The 17932-nt window shown below is 47.4% G+C and overlaps 1 protein-coding gene across 2 annotated transcripts; it reads left to right on the forward strand.

Annotated features, from left to right (window-relative positions):
* The first annotated feature begins 422 nt into the window (after positions 1–422).
* On the forward strand, positions 423–13536 carry gnai1 (guanine nucleotide binding protein (G protein), alpha inhibiting activity polypeptide 1). 2 transcript variants are annotated; one of them, XM_030113353.1, is made up of 9 exons: positions 423–899; positions 7899–7941; positions 8639–8780; positions 8892–9049; positions 10212–10340; positions 11130–11259; positions 11331–11484; positions 11574–11808; positions 12407–13536. In XM_030113353.1, the coding sequence occupies exons 1-8, from the start codon at positions 782–784 to the stop codon at positions 11762–11764; spliced, it is 1065 nt and encodes a 354-aa protein (XP_029969213.1). In that variant the 5' UTR covers positions 423–781; the 3' UTR covers positions 11765–11808; positions 12407–13536. The 2 variants fall into 2 exon arrangements, with proteins under 2 accessions (XP_029969213.1, XP_029969212.1); XM_030113352.1 differs by having other exon boundaries at positions 11574–11802; positions 12400–13536.
* The last annotated feature ends 4396 nt before the right edge of the window (positions 13537–17932 follow it).

A 17932-nucleotide genomic window follows, 5' to 3' on the forward strand; every position in this document is an offset into this window, starting at 1 on the left:
GGTGGGTCTTTGGCTGTGTTTTATGCGTTAAACGAAATAACATAAGTCTGAAAGTGTGTGTGCCTGTGTCGTGTTGTGCATGTAGATCTCAGAGGCCCTCATGATGTGTTTGCCGAAGCTCCTAAAAACAAAATGTTGATTATTTGGAGCGTTTGCTCGGCTGTCTTCAAAGGTTTTCTGGAGAGAGCGCCTTTCTTGTGCTTTTGGATGAATGATGGATGATGATAATGATATCTACTCAGTTTCTCATTTTTCCAAACCTTCATGCATGCAACCACAAACTTTTGCACAGGAGGACTTCTAATCTCCCAGTAGACGGGGCTGTTATTTTGCAGGGCGGACGTCCGGGGAGCGCGTGCGCCGCCGCAGCTTTACGCAGCCTTTTACGCACGGGGCGCAGCAGCAGCAGCGCGTTGCGCCGCGCGCGGACGATCCTGACAGTCGCCGCTGCAACGAATGGAGGCGGACGGGCGGGAGAGGCAGCGCCGAGGAACCGTTCTGATCGCTCCCTCCGTCGGATGCTGTGAGGATTATCTTCCCGGAGCGACGCCCGCCTGGAGATAACCGGCACCGTTTTTATTTTTTATTTTTTGATCTGCCCTCCCTCTGTTTGTTTTTCTTTTCCTCTTTTTTTTTTTTTTAAAGCCCCGTTTAAAAAAAACAGGGCGTGTGTGTGTGCGGGTCTGAAGCCAGTCTCGTGCGCCTGGACGCCGGGATCTATGGTGTTTTAGAGGCGTCGCGCTGGTTTCCGCTCGGTCTGGCTTGAAGGACGCGGTGGAGGATGGGCTGCACGCTGAGCACCGAGGACAAGGCGGCGGTGGAGCGCAGCAAGATGATCGACCGGAACCTGCGGGACGACGGGGAGAAGGCGGCCCGGGAGGTCAAGCTGCTCCTGCTGGGTGAGGAAGGAGGGAGGGAGGAGGGGGGCGGGGGGGACGCTCCCCGGAGCCACATCACACTTTGCCCATCTGTAATATTTGGTGCGCTCTGGCGCACTCCACACTCCACTGTGTCACCGAACCTCATTTCCTCTGTGAAAACTGCACTTTCTGTCACATCGATGGCATTTCCCCTTCTCTGACTGTTCAGCTGCATCCATCCAGACCGCTTGTGTTGACTAAATCCTCCCAACAATGGCACATTTCCTCTTGTTTAATCCACTGGAAATGGGCTCGGTGGCTCAGTGGGGCCCCAGGCCTGAACCGGGGTGACAAAAAACTGCCTTTCACTCAGTTTCTGCAGAATATAGTGGAATTTAAAGGGTTTTTTTCCAAACTCAGAATGAGAAAGCTGCTCAGAATGCTTCTTTACTGGCTTTCATGGAAGCATCCCTAATATCTCCGCTCTGTCTCAGGGTTGAGTTACTGTAAAAGTTCTTTAAAAACAGTTTATTTGAAGAAACAAATTCCATGTGGTGGACCCTACTGAAGCCTCTGACACCCCTACTGACGCCCATGTCTTTTTAGCACAACAATAAGTTAAATAAATTGATCCAATTTAATGTTTTTTAGCTTTCTGTTAAGTACGTCCGTCCCTAAAAGCCTGAATTCATCTCTACACTTGAAACAAATACAGCCACACAAAAAGCAGGAAACTTCAAGTTCAGTTTAAGTTCATTATGATTGACAGGAGTGTTTTCAGCTCATCCCTCAAATGCATCAACTGGAAGAACTCAAGCAGGGTTTCCAGCGGATTTATTGCATGGATGCATTTTTACAAGAGAGAAATGATCCATCAGGCGCATTTCTTCACCTGTGTGTTCACATGCAGACTCACAAAGGTCATGAACCCGCTGAAAACGCTGGGCTGCAGCTGATGTCTGTGTATTTATGATATTTAAACTGCTCCTCTCAAGCATCTTAAACCACTTTATTTCAAACGCAGAATTTGACACAAACAGAGCTTTTTATGAGTCAACTTATGAGGGGATCAATGTTTCTGCTGCTAGTCTGTTTGCCAATTGAACTGAACGGCTGTGATCCTCTTAAATAACCAATCGCTTTCCTAAAGTGAGTTGTTTACTTCATAAACCTCATTAACGCTCAGCTGAGGGCAGCTTTTTATTTATTTATTTTTTTCCTCGACCTTTGTGCATTCCGGCTCTTTTGAAGACCGAAACAATCGAATTTAAATTTCCCTCGAAGTCTTAAGTGCCTCATTACTGCAGCGAGTCCCGCTTGTTGTGCTTTTTTTTTTTTTTTTTTTTTATAAACAGTTATATCATTCGCTGGCAGTCAGGAGGCGGCGGTGTGTAAACAAACAGCCTTACTTAACATTTTGAGGGAACTCTGTTTCACTCATAAACAAAGGCCAGAGGTGAAAAACTTTTCCATGGAGCTTTGGAGAGTGTTGACATGCCCACACACACACACACACACACACACACACACACTCGGTCTGTGGGTTACCAGGACACAAAGCCTGTAGTCAGTAGCAGAGGCGAGCAAACACCTGACAGAAGAGCCTGTCTGCAGCTTTTTGTGGACTCGAAGTGAGATAAACAAGAATCGCTCCGCCGTCTTTCTGGAGCGATTCAGTCAAATGAAGAGTCGGGGTTTCAGATCCCGGGGATGGACCTGAGCCGGGGTCTCCAGTCCCGTGGACGGACCTGAGCCGGGGTCTCCAGTCCCACCTGACACTCGCATGCCAGTGTCGTTCTATTTGAACAGGAATGTACATATTTCCCAGCATTCCTCGGCTGCCTGCAGGCCAGACGGGACGAGTCGGCTCAAGTCTGTGCTCCAACACGACTTTTCGCCCGCCGTTCCTGTGCGGCCTGCTGGGTGTTGTTTTTTTTTTTTTTTTTTTTTGTTTGTAGCCAGGTAACCCGCTCAGCCTCTTCAGGTTTCTCTCCTGAAGCGACATGCCAGGAGAAAGGAAGCCTGTAAGCCGAGCTCGCCGCCGCCGCCAGCGGCCGGAGCATTAAAAATGAAGGAGCTGCCCGGCTCCAGCTGTTGACCGTCCAGATAAACACACACTGAAGACACACTTTTTTTCTTTTGAAGTTTGTGAACTCTGTGTGTACTTTTCTCTAAACGCGCCATCGTTTGGCGGGACGGCAAACGGCCGGCGGACGTGTGGTTAGAAGGAAGCTAGTGCCGTCGACCAAATGTGGAGGCGTTTCAGGCCAGATGGCCCCAGTTTAGTGTTGATGGTGGCGTCTTCCTTTCATCACCTGGAAAACAAAAGAAACTCATGAGAAATTTGGTTTTCTCAACTCAAAATATTGTATACTTGGACTCACGAGTTCATCTTGTGCTGAGTTGTTTCCAAAAAATGGTATTAAACTTACAAGAACAAATAAAGTTCAGAGGTACAGGCAGAAGTTAGCACCATCCATCAAAACATTAAATAAAAGAATTTGGAGCTGGATTCTGTCAAAAACCAACAATTAAGTGTCTTATTTGCATAAACTTGACCCCTTCATTGCTCATTAAGTTCCCGCTTCACCAGACGCCTTCATCAGGATGTTGTTGGGTTTGTGGTCGCGGTCACGGCGCTGACCTGGAGGTTAGAGAAGTGGACTTGTGATTTGAAGTTCACACTCCGGCTAACTGTGAACGGGAGAGAAGGAATTCCCCCAACGAGCTCGGTCGAGTCTTCCTCCTTTGTTGTCTTCCCAAACGTTTCGCACCGTTTGTGTGTTTTTCCGTCTGCTGTGTGGAAAAAGTTCTCCAACATGTCCAACCTGAAGAGCTTCAGGTGTGGAGAATGTTGTAGAATCATCAAAATGACAAAAAAAACCCAGTCAGAACGTACTCCTCTTCAAGCCCTTCAGTCTTTCCTTGACTCTCGTTTTATTCCCACACTCTCCAGGAGCCAATTACCCTTCTATTCATATCTACGTGCTGAAATAGATTACAATCACCTCGGCCTAATTACTCGCCGCGCAACTTGTGGGAAGGTTTTTATTAATAAAACCTGGAGGCAGATCCGTCACTGTTCTGTTTCCCGTCCAGCGTCCGTTGCGTAACCGTCGTCCGGCCTCATGACTGCCGCTCGTCCTCCAGACGAGACGCTCCTCCGGCCCGGGACGGAGTCGTCGGATCGTCGGAGTTGAGGATAATGAGCCGCGGGCGGTCGGGCGGCGCCGGCGCGTGTCGGGAAACAATCTCCGGTGGCGGATCGATCCCCGGTGATTTAGCGTGACGGCGCTGAATCGCTGGATGGGCAGAGCGGCCCGGACGCTCCTGGAGTCCTTCAGCAGTGACTCATGCTCACATGGGGGGGGGGTGGGGGAAGAAAGAGAGGCAGAATAAATCATGAAGAGAGGATGAGATTGGAGAAGAGGGTTGACGGGCTAACGTTGTGTCACTGATGTGTTCGGCAGATTGAGCCAGAACCTTCTGAACCTTGAACTGTCCGTCTAAAAGCGCAGAGTTCACGACCCCGGAGGGATTCTCCCCGACACCGACTGTCTCCGGAACCGTTTTTTCTCACATTTCTCTGCATTCGCCATTGTTGCACAACATTCCCCGTCCTCTCCGGCTTCTTTCCCCCAAGGAAAGACGTGTTTGTGGTCAGTAGATAGAAACCCCTCTGTTCTGTGTGGAAGAGAAGAAGAAGAAGAAGAAGAAGGAAGGAGCTTTTTCCACTGCGAGGGTTCCTCTGAATCCTCCCTAAAAATAGTTTGAACCGCCAGAAACAGAAAGCAGCTGGTTTTCGGTGTGTTGTGGTCTTTGGGGTGGGCGGATCAAAGTGAGTAACATGACTCTCTGGTTCGTCTGAAACCCTTGAAGGCCTGCGTGTGTGTGTGTGTGTGTGTGTGTGTGTGTGTGCAGTCAGACCTCCAGGATCTGAGCAGAGACACACCCGAATGATATCAGCCGCGCTGAGAGGACTTACATAAACACCAGGCTCGCGTCTCGCTGGCCGTAATAAAGGCTCACGCTCTAAATTTATGGGATTTGTCCGGTTTTACCGAACCGAGCGCCTGAAATTAGAGGTCAGGTTCGCTACGGGAACGTTTGTACAGCTGGCTTCGTTTAGAGTCATTTCCACCGGGATTTATCTGACTTCACTGTTTACTTTGGCTGAAGACGGGTTTTTCTTTTTGTACGTCATAATCCTACGTACCGTTAATTAAAGCTCAAATATCATGGAAAAAAACCTTGAAAACGATTAAATGATTATCATGAATGAAGAACCATCAGCTGTTGACTCGAAGGTCTTCGTCTCAGACGGGTCGGCCTCCTCTCATCGCGGCGCCGTTGAGCTTTCCTTTATAAGGAGCTTCCTGAACTTGGGAATTTGCCCACTGGCAGGCCGGAGTAGCCGAGCAGCGCCGGCATGTGAAGTGTCGGAGGTGTGGTGGAAACGGCCGCGGGGGCGCCGGCGTCCCTCCGGGGACTCCGGCAGCCGAGCGTTCGGAGACGCGCAATTAAAATAATGTGTCCTCAGGTGACTCCGGCCCAGTTGTCCCGGAGGCGGCGACCGGCGGAGGAATTTAGAGCGACGGTGGGCACAAGGCGAAGGGACGGTTCAGCAGCTCGGTGCCGGTGGAATCGCGAAATGCTGAAGCAACAGATATTAGATAAGGTAGAAAAAGTGAAGAAATAAATGATTTCTGCTGGAGGCAGAGGACAGAAGCACAGTGTGAGAATTTGATGTGAAAATACTGTAATGCTTCTGGTTTCTTTGCAAATATTTGGCACAAACCAAGAGAAATAAAGCAGAAGAAAGTGAAATACGTGAAATGTAAATGTCTGTTGCATCTGCCTGATCACTTTGCCAGAAACTGGAAGGGTTTTTCTCATTTATCCCATTAAACATTCGGTCTCAGAGTGTAGAAATAAAACCCAGTGAGTGTGTTTTGTTGGCTGTTATGTAATTGGAATTAAATTCCAAGCCCCAAAAGCAGCCAGACACAAACAGAAATGTTTTTTCAAGGGATTTCTTTGTGGTCTGTTGGTTCGAAGTGGGACGGTCCCCCGTTCGAATCCGGTCTGTGGTTTTGGGGGCCTTCACAGTGACTCAGGACCAGAAGAAGGCGGCGAGTGGCGTGCTTTGCAGAAGTGGAAGCAGATCTAGGCGGATGATTTGAGCGCGCGGCGTGTCGTCTGACACCATCACGAGATAGCGACCGGCCCGGCGGCAGATTTCCTGATACGGCCGCACTTCCTCTTTCTGCTCTTTCGAGAGAAACTGCGAGTGTTTGCTGAGAGAGCAGGGTTTGCGAAACCCTCCCCGGCGTGGCGTCTTTCCTGACGTAACGCCCTGCTGGCTGGAAGTCTCTCCTGTAATACGAGATCATCGATTCCACGCGAGCGGATCTGATGCAGTTCGTAGCGATGCCCATTATCGCCGACGACGGCTTACGGGGAATCCGATTGGTAAAGTGAAGAATTCCAATAAAAGAGCACGTCCAAGGGTTTGAGCACCAAAGGGGAAAAGAGCAGCAGATGCATAATGCATAATGGGAGTTAATATATCACACACACACACACACACACACTGCACAGATCCTCCTCAGGTGACTGTAGGCCCACTCTGGAGGTGTCCTGGTTATAACCGGAGCAGTTGCCATGGCACTGTGACGTCTGAGAGATTCATGGTCTCGTCCTCCTCCCAGTCATGTCAGCTCCAGCCAAGTAAACAGTCTTTTTTTCCTTTTTTTTTAATTTTTTTTTTTTCTGGAATTATCTCTTCTGCCGTGAGCGGTGAGCCAGCAGCCTCCCGGCCCGAAACATGAGGTGAAGCCCTGTGAGCTGATAAAATTCCAGACACACAGCTCAGTTTGTGCGAGAAGAGACTCGCTGGCATGAAAAAAAAAATCCCCGATTTATCAGGAAACGGTCATCTGATTTAGCTTTTTTTTTTTTTTTTGGCTCTGAGCTCATTTCTCTTCTGAATTGCGTTTTGAATTGTTTTTACCCCCCAGCGTCAGTGGTTGCCTAACTGTTCCTCCTTGGAGCTTGTCTTGATTGGAAAAGGCTGTGGACCCCCCTGTCTGGTCTCTGAAGCCAAAACCCCCCGTCACGAACATTCAGACGCAGGATAGTGCTTCTCACTTCTGCTCCGGATTGTCCAAAGTGTTTCATTCTGGTGAAACTTCATTCCGCGCTCCCCCAAGGCGGACTTGAACCTCAAGTCGGGAACCGCTTCAGTCTGTTCTCCGTCACGATCGGACGCCTCGCCCGGGTCGAGGTTGTACTTCGACGCGGCGGGACGCTCTCGGACTGCAGTCCGACCCGTCCCAGAATGCTTTAGACTGCCGGGAGGAAACGAGGCTCCCGGAGGAACATCTGCTTCTCCTCACCGTGTGCGGTTGCCGCTCGGCGTCGACTCCGCCAGTCCAGGATAGCAGCACAAAGCAGTTCCGTCATCGGCTTTGAGAAATGGTGCCTGATGGTGATGTGGAGGCAGGAGGGGGGGGGGGCGTAGCTTGTCTTGTGAAGACTGAACCGCCGGAGGACTGACCGGTGGTTGTGAAAGACGCCTTGTTAGCTAGAAAACCCAAGTCATAAGCAGAGCTGAGGTCAAACCCGGCCTCTCTCTTCTCGGTCGGGTTGTGATTGAAGTGGTCGCTCGCCGGCGTCGCTCTCGGCCCTCGTCCTGCCTTCTGGTCACAAAGAATTCACATGTTAGAGCGACGTATTCATCGACGGGGAGTCAAGATCGGCTTTTGTTTAAGTGGCCTCGTTCTGCGATCTGCGCATTTCTTCTCGTCTGTTTAGAAATGTTTGACAAATTCAATAGTCCTTTGTTTGAAAAAGCAGATTACATTGTAGGATAGTACGAATCCAGTGAGAGTCACGCTGCATTTCTTTGGCAAAAGCAGTGAAATGTCAGACTTGTCGTATTTCTCGATGGAAACGAGTCTGAGCTTCGTCTACATGAATCTTCTATATCTTAGAATGTTCACACCCTCTAATAAACCTTTCTTCTGTGTGTTCCAGGTGCTGGCGAATCAGGGAAAAGCACAATCGTCAAGCAGATGAAGTGAGTTCACCCCCCCCCCCCCCCCCACCCGCCACACCGTGACGTCTCCTATCAGATATGCATGATGGCGCCACAGTAGATTACACACCAGAAAAAGGATTCATTTTCCAGAACGCAAACAGTGTCAAACACCGATCAGGCGTTGGTAGCGTCTCTCTGGGCAACGCCACGCTCCGCGGGTCGCAGCACAAAACAGAAAGCATGCATAATGCATCCTGGAGGCGTCCCAGCAGAATACTTTAATAGAGCCCTTGCCTATGTGTGTGTGTGTGTGTGTGTGTGTCCTGCATAGGAATTACATTTGCAGTACAGTATCGTACAGTGCCGTTTGTTATTTTCTGCTTCCTCTACCAACTTCATGTTATTTCGTTCTACATTTTATATCAAAAAACGCCAGAAGGACCTCGTCCCTGCTGCGCTTGCTCTGATTGATGTAAAGACTTTGGATCTCCATCTCAGTCTTGGCGGTGGAATGGGTTAAAGACCAGCCTTCGTGGGGCCGGTTTGTTTCCGCGCAGACGGAACAATTAGCGCTCAAGGTTCTTCAAAGTGAGCTGAGCCCAGGAGACACGCATCCGTCATTTCCAGTGCTGAAAACTAATGAACCGCCGTCCGGCGGGGAGGACGGTGAAAATGACTTCCACGTCTCCAGACTCGACTCCTGACCGGTTTTTCTTCTTCTTCCTCTTCTCTTCAGGATCATCCACGAGGCGGGCTACTCAGAAGAGGAGTGCAAGCAGTACAAGGCCGTGGTCTACAGCAACACCATCCAGTCCATCATCGCCATCATCAGGGCCATGGGCCGCCTCAAGATCGACTTCGGCAACGCCGCCAGAGCTGTGAGTGACGGGGCTTTTCGTGATTTCAGTTGAGAAAGGAGGAGATTTAAATTGGTGTGTGTAAACGTTGAGGCTGGTTTTTTTGACCCTGACGTTTGGCGGCTCCGGCAGGACGACGCGCGGCAGCTGTTCGTGTTGGCCGGCTCGGCCGAGGAGGGCTTCATGACGGCCGAGCTGGCCGGCGTCATCAAGCGGCTGTGGAAGGACGGGGGAGTTCAGGCCTGCTTCGTCCGCTCCCGGGAGTATCAGCTCAACGACTCCGCCGCATAGTGAGCCTCTCTCACACACACACACACACACACACCTCCGCCCAAATTACCATCATCTCACTTCTCAGAGGCCAGTTTGGACTTTCACTCTGTCAATATTTGCCTTCCTCCACCGAGCCTGGAGAGCGGCGGCGGCTCTTTGACCCGACGCTGGAACATTCGCCACGTGACAGAAAGTCAGAATACTTTCGACGGGAAACGGTTCCCATCTTTACATCAGCTTTTGGAATGATGGTGCCAGGCGGACGACGCTAAATCTGATGGGAAATGAGAGAAAAGAACGGTGTGTGTGTGTGTGTGTAGCGGTGTGTGTCCTCCCGAGTCCGTCCCAGAATGTGGGACGGCACTCTGGACATGTGGAGAGAACATTACAGGCCCCGGCGCTCAGAGACAATCAGGCTCGCACGTGAGGAGTCCCCAGTGGGATTGTGGGAGGAAAGCCGCCGACCGCAGGCGACACGGAGAAGAGAGCAGCTGGGTGTTTAAACCGCCGTAAAGCTGAAATCAGCGATCGCCGCAGAGGCTCTCCGACGTCTTCCCGGTCATTTCGAGGCCGCTCGGCCTCTTGGGTGGTCGGCTCACACGACGGCGGCGCTCACTCCAAGATGACTTCAGAGAGATTTCATCCTGCTTTAAAGAAGTCAAAAAATCCACAATCACACGTGATACTGATCTAGATACTTTCCCAGCACTATTACTGTATTGTGAATATAGAATTTAAAAAAAGAATAAATACAAATTATTTCTGAAAAAAAATCTACATTTAAATTTCTGTGAGACTTTTATTTTGAAAAACACTTAACTTCCATCAGCGCTTCTTTCCTGAACTTGACACTGTCAGATTTTTTTTTCCTCTCTTTCCAGTTTTTAATCGATCTTTAATTAGCGCACATATTGGTCGATCGTGCAAATCAATCAAAAGCGTTCAGCAGAGGGAACGGTCCGTTTCACCCATTCCCCACTCAGCAGAAAACTCCAACGAGAAAGCAAGAAGTATTTTGGACCAAAAATTCCGTCCACATTCATTTTTTTAAACCATTTTTCTGCAGAATTCCTGTTAATTTTGAGCAGCTGGTGGGTAATAAAAGCCCCTGTGCTGCGGTTTGTCGGTAACTTTGACCTGATTCCCCCCTCCCTGGGTTTCTCCTCCTCCTCCCCTCAGCTATCTGAACGACCTGGACAGGATATCCCAGGCCACCTACATCCCCACCCAGCAGGACGTCCTGAGGACCCGGGTCAAGACCACCGGCATCGTGGAGACGCACTTCACCTTCAAGGACCTGCACTTCAAGTGAGGATTCCTTTTTGACTTCAAAGGGCCGTTTTGGCGCTCCTGATGAAGTAACAGGAATTAGACTGAACCCGGCGCGCTCGTCTCCTCAACAAGGTGTGATAAAGAACCGTAAAACACAGTACGGTTTGTGAGAAATCATTAGGAACTGAAACCTGAAGCCTTTCATCAAGAGGAGGAAGAGAAAACGACTTTCTTTGTGTAATGAAAGGTGTTGAACCTGCTGAGCTGGAAGTCCGCCGCTCGCGTGTTTTAACAGGTCCAGTGTTTTTATTGCTTCCACTTGAGTTTATAAAGTCATCAGTCAGTCCCTCCCGACAAAGTCATATCTTTCGACGCAGATGAAACAAACCCTCGGGTTCCTTGGCAGGGATTTTATTTCTGCTTGTTCTGTCGTTGGCAGTTTTCCACTTTATCAGTTCTTACAATCGATTCAATACAGAGCTGACTGAACTTCAGAGTAATTTCACATTTCCTAATTATAATAAATGATCGTCTGCTGAGAGAAATAAGATTAACCAAGAAAACGAGTCATTTATCTTCACTTTAGGACATAAAAAAGTCAAAACCCACAGTCAAAATGTAGAAAAACAGCTTTGAAATATAATGAAAAGCTCCTGATTTATGTTTAAATGTTGACAGTTTTTCGTTGTAAGACATTATCATGAGTTTCCATTAAAAGTATTCGCTATTTAAGTGCTTTTAATATGAAATACGGAGAACTAAGACGTGGTCATCATGACTCCGTCTGTAATTCATAAATGAAGTTGTTCTTTCTGTTATTCTCAGAATGTTTGACGTTGGAGGTCAGAGGTCAGAGAGGAAGAAGTGGATCCACTGCTTCGAGGGCGTGACCGCCATCATCTTCTGCGTGGCGCTGAGCGACTACGACCTGGTGCTGGCCGAGGACGAGGAGATGGTGAGTGTGGACCCGGCGGCGGCGGCGGCGGCTCGGTTCGGCCCGGGACCCAGTTTCTTCTCCCCCCTCAGAACCGGATGCACGAGAGCATGAAGCTGTTCGACTCCATCTGCAACAACAAGTGGTTCACCGACACCTCCATCATCCTCTTCCTCAACAAGAAGGACCTGTTCGAGGAGAAGATCAAGAAGAGCGCGCTCACCATCTGCTACCCCGAGTACGCCGGTGAGTCGCGCCGGAAATCTCTCGCTGCCTCCTCGGTTTCCGTCTTTTTTTTTTATCTCACTCCTTTCCTCCTCGTTTCCCCGCCGCAGGCTCCAACACGTACGAGGAGGCGGCCGCCTACATCCAGTGTCAGTTCGAGGACCTGAACAAGAGGAAGGACACCAAGGAGATCTACACCCACTTCACCTGCGCCACCGACACCAAGAACGTGCAGTTCGTGTTCGACGCCGTCACCGACGTCATCATCAAGAACAACCTGAAGGACTGCGGCCTCTTCTGAGGGCGGCGGGGCGCCGCAGCGGGACCTTTTTACTCCTGGTGAGGAAAACGAGCGCTCCCAGAGCCGTGGCGCTCAGTGTGGGGGGCAAACGTCACGGCTCTGAATGATGTCGGGATTCTTTAAAAAAAAAAAAAAAAAAATCGACATTTTGTGCTGTTTCCACAGAGAGTGAGTTAGAGAGTTTTCAAAAAGTTGCGTTTTCCCATTTCCACAAAGACTGGAGTTTTCAAAAAGTTGTGTTATTTCCCGCCGAGTCTTGGTGTTCAAAAACTTGCATTATCCCCAATTTCCATGTAAACAGAGTTAGAAGTTTTTCAAAAAGTTGCGTTACCCTCCATTTCCAAGGAAACAGTCGAACTATTTTCAAAAACTTGCTCCCTGTTTCTGCAGAGACAGTGTCGGAATTTATAAAAAGATGTTTCCCTCCATTTCCACAGAAATGGAGTCTAAATGTTCAAAAAGTTGTTCTCCCATTTCCAAGGAAACAGAGTCGTAGTGTTTTCACAAAGTTGCATTTTCCCATGTTTCCATGGACAAAGAGCATTTTGGAAAAACAGGAAGTAAAACCACTCGTTTCCAGAGAACCTTCTGCCTCTTCTTCATGGATCCTTCGTTCTGTCTTTTCCTCTCTTCAGGCGCTGAAGCCAGATTTTCTTGCGTCTTGGGTGGAGAAGACGAGACGTTCGGGGAGGATCAGTCACGGACCAGTGCTGTACTATGCGCCACTTTTAAAAACAGCTCTATTTATGTTTTCGCCTTGGAACGTTTTGAACTTAGCGTTGCAACATTTGTGTAGGTTGTTTGTGTCATTGTAAAAGCGTCTTTTTGTTTTTTTTGTTCTGGAGGAGAAAGAGGAGATCAATCTTACCGTTTCTCACTGTCTTCTGGAAAAGGAACCTTTGCTGTTGGTGGAAATGCTTCTTTTATTTCCTCCCTTTATGTATACATATATAAAAAAAGAAGAGAAAAAAAAGGATCGGGGAGGGGGGGGTAAGAAAAAAGGAGGCGCGGCGACCCGGAGTCCAGTCTGTTGGTTCTTGTGCCTTGGCATGAATTTCCCGCGGTCGTCGTCCCGATGCTCGTTCTGTTGCCTGCTGATTGTTCTAGACCTCAGAGGTGAAGTGTCTTCATGTTGGTGTCTCTGCTGTCTCCTCTGTGTCCCCCGCCTCCCCCCGCTGAGCTGTCAGGAGGACAGTGGTCTCTCCTCTGCAGGTACATGGGTCCTCCTCCATCCTGACCGGCATGTAGCCTCCACAGACCCCCCACCCCGCCCAGACCACCCCCCCCCCCCCCCTCAGTACCATGCTGAGATGTACATCCTTACTTTTACTCCACAAACGTGGGCTTCTGGTTTTTAAAGTGTATAAACTCACATCCATTGGGGAAAATGGCGGCGATGCTCAAGCGTTTATAGTACAAAGCGCCGAGTCGGCGCATTTCACTGTAAATTTTAAGGCGTTGTGAGGAGAGAAGCCGAAGCACAGAGGAGATCATCGTTCAGGTGAGGTCTGGAGTTCAGACTCTGCTCCGTGATCCTCACGAGCGATGGCAAGGGAAGAGTTTAACCTCAGGTAACAGAAGCTGAGAAGGTGGATGAAGCCGGGTCTGTGATTCTGCTTTTACCGAGAGAAGTGGTGGAAACTTCGGTCCCGGATCGGTTCATGGAAAAAGAAACTGCCACAACCGTAAATGTATGTGTACGTTCTCCGAGAACGGAGGATCTTTGTAGACTCATCTCCCTTATTTTGCTAATAAAAAGCATTTACAAAGCAGATGCTGTGTTGTAGTCATTAACTTCTTTGACATTCCTGAACTCTGACACTTAAAAAAGAAAATCAAAAGAAAAACGGGTAAGAAAAGAAAAAGAGGAAGTTTACCCAGTTAAATTCAGTCGTCAAACGTGTGAATTCCCAGCACCATTGAACGCATCATCTAACAGCCTCCTACACAGAAGAACCTTACTTCACGAGGGCTCCGCGGGATAATGTCAACGAGGAACAGGTGAGCACACGGAAGAAGCTTACTTCATGAACGGTGTTTACTGAAAAGAATAATGTTGCTTCATGAGGAACAGGACCAAAGTTTTCCTGAACTGACAGTTACTTATTTTTAAAAAGTAAACCAGTTCTGAGATACCTTGGTTTAAAAAAAGACTCAAGCAAATAAAACATGTGGAACCTGTGGAGAAGGAAAACCGAATGAGCTGCAACAACTTGGAAAAGAAGCATGGAGGCCGGTAAGTTTCACACCATCACTCACCTGCCCCTTAAAATCACTAATGTTCCTACAGCAGCGTTTCAGAAGTAAACTTTGAAAGTTTTCCTTGTTTTTGTGTTTTTGTTTGCCACCATGTTTGTTTATTGATGTTTTCTAGACTGTTGGAGGCCTGAGTGTGTATGCTGTTTAAAATCAATCAATTAATCAATCAATTAATGTCAGTCATAGACGCTGACTGACAGCCCGAAGCCCCGCCCCTCAGCAGCTATTCACCACAGAGACATTTGTCACATTGTGGAATCATTAATGTCAAAGTTCTATTTATTTCAACAGAGCTAATTTATGAAATAAATGCAATTCAAAAAGTTATTTGAAAAAAAAAAAGCTTGAATTGCATCATGATTAGACTTGATTTGTCAAGTTAGGGACCTGAGACCTGATTTGACCTGACACTTGACTTCAGACTTCAATACAAAGAGACTTTCTTGTGACTTGGAAATTATCATCTTGGTCCCAATATTAAAAATACTATTTGATCAAACTGTCGTCATTGATCGGTGGCGTATCTCCCATTCCAGTCATGAAAATCCTCGTGCCCCAATTGATTCATCGAAAACAGTAAAATGGTGTGTTTTTAGGGGGGGGAATAAAACGAGGATTTATAGTAGTCTTGAGAAGGTTTGTTGATGTTAAAATCATTAATGTCCGTGACGGGCTGTTTACTTGCCGACTGGTTTTGTTTTCGGCTTCTCGATAAAGGTCGGATGACCTCTTGTCTTGCCTGACGGCGAGTTCAGGGTCACGTGCGCTTTCTCATGACGTCTCTTTTCGATGTCAAGCTCCTCTCCAGAAGGATAAATGAAGAGACGCCTTCTGAGCACTGACCTGAGAGGTGTCTCTTGCAAACGAGATCAAATACGCCTGTTTCTTTTATCGAGAATCTCACGATAAAAGAAACAGACGTACTCGACGGTGGATCTCGGTGTGGCTCTCGCAGACGTTCTTTGATGCCTTTGGAGCTGGCCTGCCACGCCGACTCGCTCCCTCCTGCTGCATGCATTCCTCATGAAGCAGGACGCCTTGTTATCTCCAAGCAGAGAGTCCCACAGAGGCAATTAGAGCCGCTGTTGTCAGATCTGCCCGAAGCCTTCATCGTATTTGTATTCCGCTGTGGACTCCGACGACGCCTGAAAACTGCATGCATGGATGCACTGAAGGTACCTCGATCCTCTCTTCTTTTTTGTCTTTTTTTGTAAAGCCAGCAGAAGACTCCTGTCTCTCACCAGTATCTTTCTTTTTTGTCATCCTGACTTGATTTGCATTGTAAATGTTCGACGGTGTGACTCAGAAGGCCATCAACTACACAGAGGTTTAATCCAGCTGCAAATACAATAATAGACCCCGTTTTACACAGAAATGCTTAAAAATTAAGTATTACAGCCAAAGTGTCATCAATCAGCTTGGAAAATAATTGATAAATGCACAATCCAGCATGCACTAAACAAGCTCTCCCAGCTGGATTCATGAGAAAATAAAGATCGATGCAACTTCTGTAATAATAATTGACAGTCAGACCAAGCTGCACACCTGTACAGGTGAACAGATGACCACAGAAACATTCTTTAAAACTTTAAAATAGAACTTTTGAATGCTGCATCAGTCCACAAAGTATAATTTTCTTTGCAGATGATTCCACTTTGATCATTTCATACACAGCGTTTCAGAAAACTCAACTTTTAAAGTAAACACGAAGGAAAAATATCAAACATGGTGTTCCTGTTGTTGAAAAATACAACTGAATGCAAACTTGAACCTTTTTAAGTCTGTTTATTCCATTTTTGTTCTATTTAATTTAACATTATCAATTTAATATGTTGAGTTTAACATTGCTGCATGAATACAGTTAACACAAGTCAAACAGAAACCTATATGGGTTTATGCCACAGTTTATGGTCCTTGTTCCTGCAGTGTCTATTGTGTAAATGGCCGACCACAATTTCTATGATGGCATTTATGAGCCTTTATTTACGTGTGGTTATATATTTCTGCCCACAACGCTGGAAGAAAGCTGCGACTGCACAAACAGGTGGAGTCACAAAGAGGAATAAAGTCGGCGTATTTACCTAAGGTCTGCTAATAATAGAAGCAATAAGGTACAATGAGATACCTGTGTCACAAAATGGGATTAACGGTGACTGCAACATGTTTGTATCACAAATCATCACATTATGACAAAACTCAACATTATTTTATTCTCACCCGATGCCAGTGCAGCCCATTGCAGTATGTCGCCATTTTCCCTTGATAGTTTGAGCATTTACCATTAGAAGCAGGAAAGGAAATGAAGGAACAGAGTTTTTCGATTAATTTAATTTTTGCCGCTAAAAAGGTTAAACAAAATATAGTTGAACGTCACATAACATCTGATTCAATGTAGTACAGTGAGATATGACAACATGTAGAAATGACACAGTTCACTTCCTGTTCCTTTGGCAATAATGGTGCAAGGATCGTTGTTTTTCCAAATCTCCACTGTGGCCCAAAGTTTCTGCTTTTTCGGGGACGTTCTCAATCGTTTCCATGAAGACAAAATTTCCACTCGCATTGAAATATCACCTTTTTTACTGTTGTTAACGGATCCTGAGATGACTGGGAGAAGAGTGTGTTAAATCAGGTTTATGTTGCTGTTTCTGGACGGGGGAGCTGAGCTGTATTTCTAAATGTGAGAGGAGAAGAAGAAGAAGACGACGGGCGGCCATGATGGAGCAGCATGAAAAGCTGCGGGGGCAACGGGGCTTTTGGCTGCGATGAAAGCAGAGAGCGGGGAATGTGTGTGTGAGGGGGAGAAAAGAGAGGAACAATGGAGGCTTTATTTCACTGTTGTTCCGCTGCTGTGTTTGCTGTCTGCTCTCTTTCTCTGGGGGCAGCAGTTGGCTGCAGAGATAAGAAGACGGGCTTATCAGCTCTGCCGCCGTGTTGGACACCATGGCACACACACACACACACACACACACACACGCACACGAGCCCATGCACATTTTTCCACAGCGCACTGGACGTCTTCTGCATTGTTTGTAGATTATTTACGGTTGAGTCATCCATCCATAACTCGCTCTATCTGTCGAGCATTTTCTATTTTCTGCCGCTTCGGCCCTGCGCCGCGAAGTGGCCTCTCGTTCGCAGAGAGAGACGTTTCCCTTCCAAAAGGTCACGGCACTAATATTAACATGTTTTCCTTTCTGCAAACGATTTTCTCCTCATTTATAATTCAGAAATTGAGCAGCGTTGCTGTGTCATGTGACCCAGAGCGACGGCGAGGGTTCAGACCCTGATCGTCTCTTCATCCGTCGACACCGACTGGCTGGTAAAATCTGCTGTTTTTGTGCTGATCTCCAGTTCATGTACAGAAGAAGACAACGTCGGTATCGGTGTTGGCTGTTGATTTTAGCACAACCCTTCTTTTTGAGATCGATGCAGAGACTTTTAGAAACGCACGGCGGTGGGTGGTCCGACCTTTCACCCCAGGTTATTCAGATGGGGATGAGTGTTCAACTGCAGGTGGAGTTAAGTTTTTAACGCTTTAAAGCAAAAAAAAAAAAGAGGAAAAAAAAAACCTGTATTCCCAGGTTAAGGAAGACGGTTCTTCATCTATTGATCATTCAGATGACAGAGAGAATCAGTTCAAAGGAACACTTCTACAGCCCGGGGATGTGTGTTTGTCTCGGGCGTTTTTCTAGAAGAAATCTTTATTTCAAGTGTTCAGATTTCATGTTTAACAGCTGATAACCTGAAAAAACATGAAAGAAAACAATGTCTGCTGATCTGTGATGAAACACGCACAATCAGCATCTTTAATACAGGTGTACGTATGTGTGTGTGTCTGTCTGTGTGTGTGTGTGTGTGTGTGTGGAAGGCTGCAAAAGCTTGATGTGTAGATTTCTGGAGGCGTGT

Source organism: Salarias fasciatus, chromosome 17 (assembly GCF_902148845.1).
Source record: "Salarias fasciatus chromosome 17, fSalaFa1.1, whole genome shotgun sequence".
NCBI classification, from domain to species: Eukaryota; Metazoa; Chordata; class Actinopteri; order Blenniiformes; family Blenniidae; genus Salarias; species Salarias fasciatus.

Coding starts and splice junctions, on each gene's coding strand:
- gnai1 (XM_030113353.1), top strand. CDS start 782: ATGGGCTGCACGCTGAGCACCGAGGACAAGGCGGCGGTGGAGCGCAGC. Junction 11,260..11,330: donor TGGCCGAGGACGAGGAGATG/GTGAGTGTGGAC, acceptor CTCCCCCCTCAG/AACCGGATGCACGAGAGCAT. Junction 11,485..11,573: donor CTGCTACCCCGAGTACGCCG/GTGAGTCGCGCC, acceptor TCCCCGCCGCAG/GCTCCAACACGTACGAGGAG.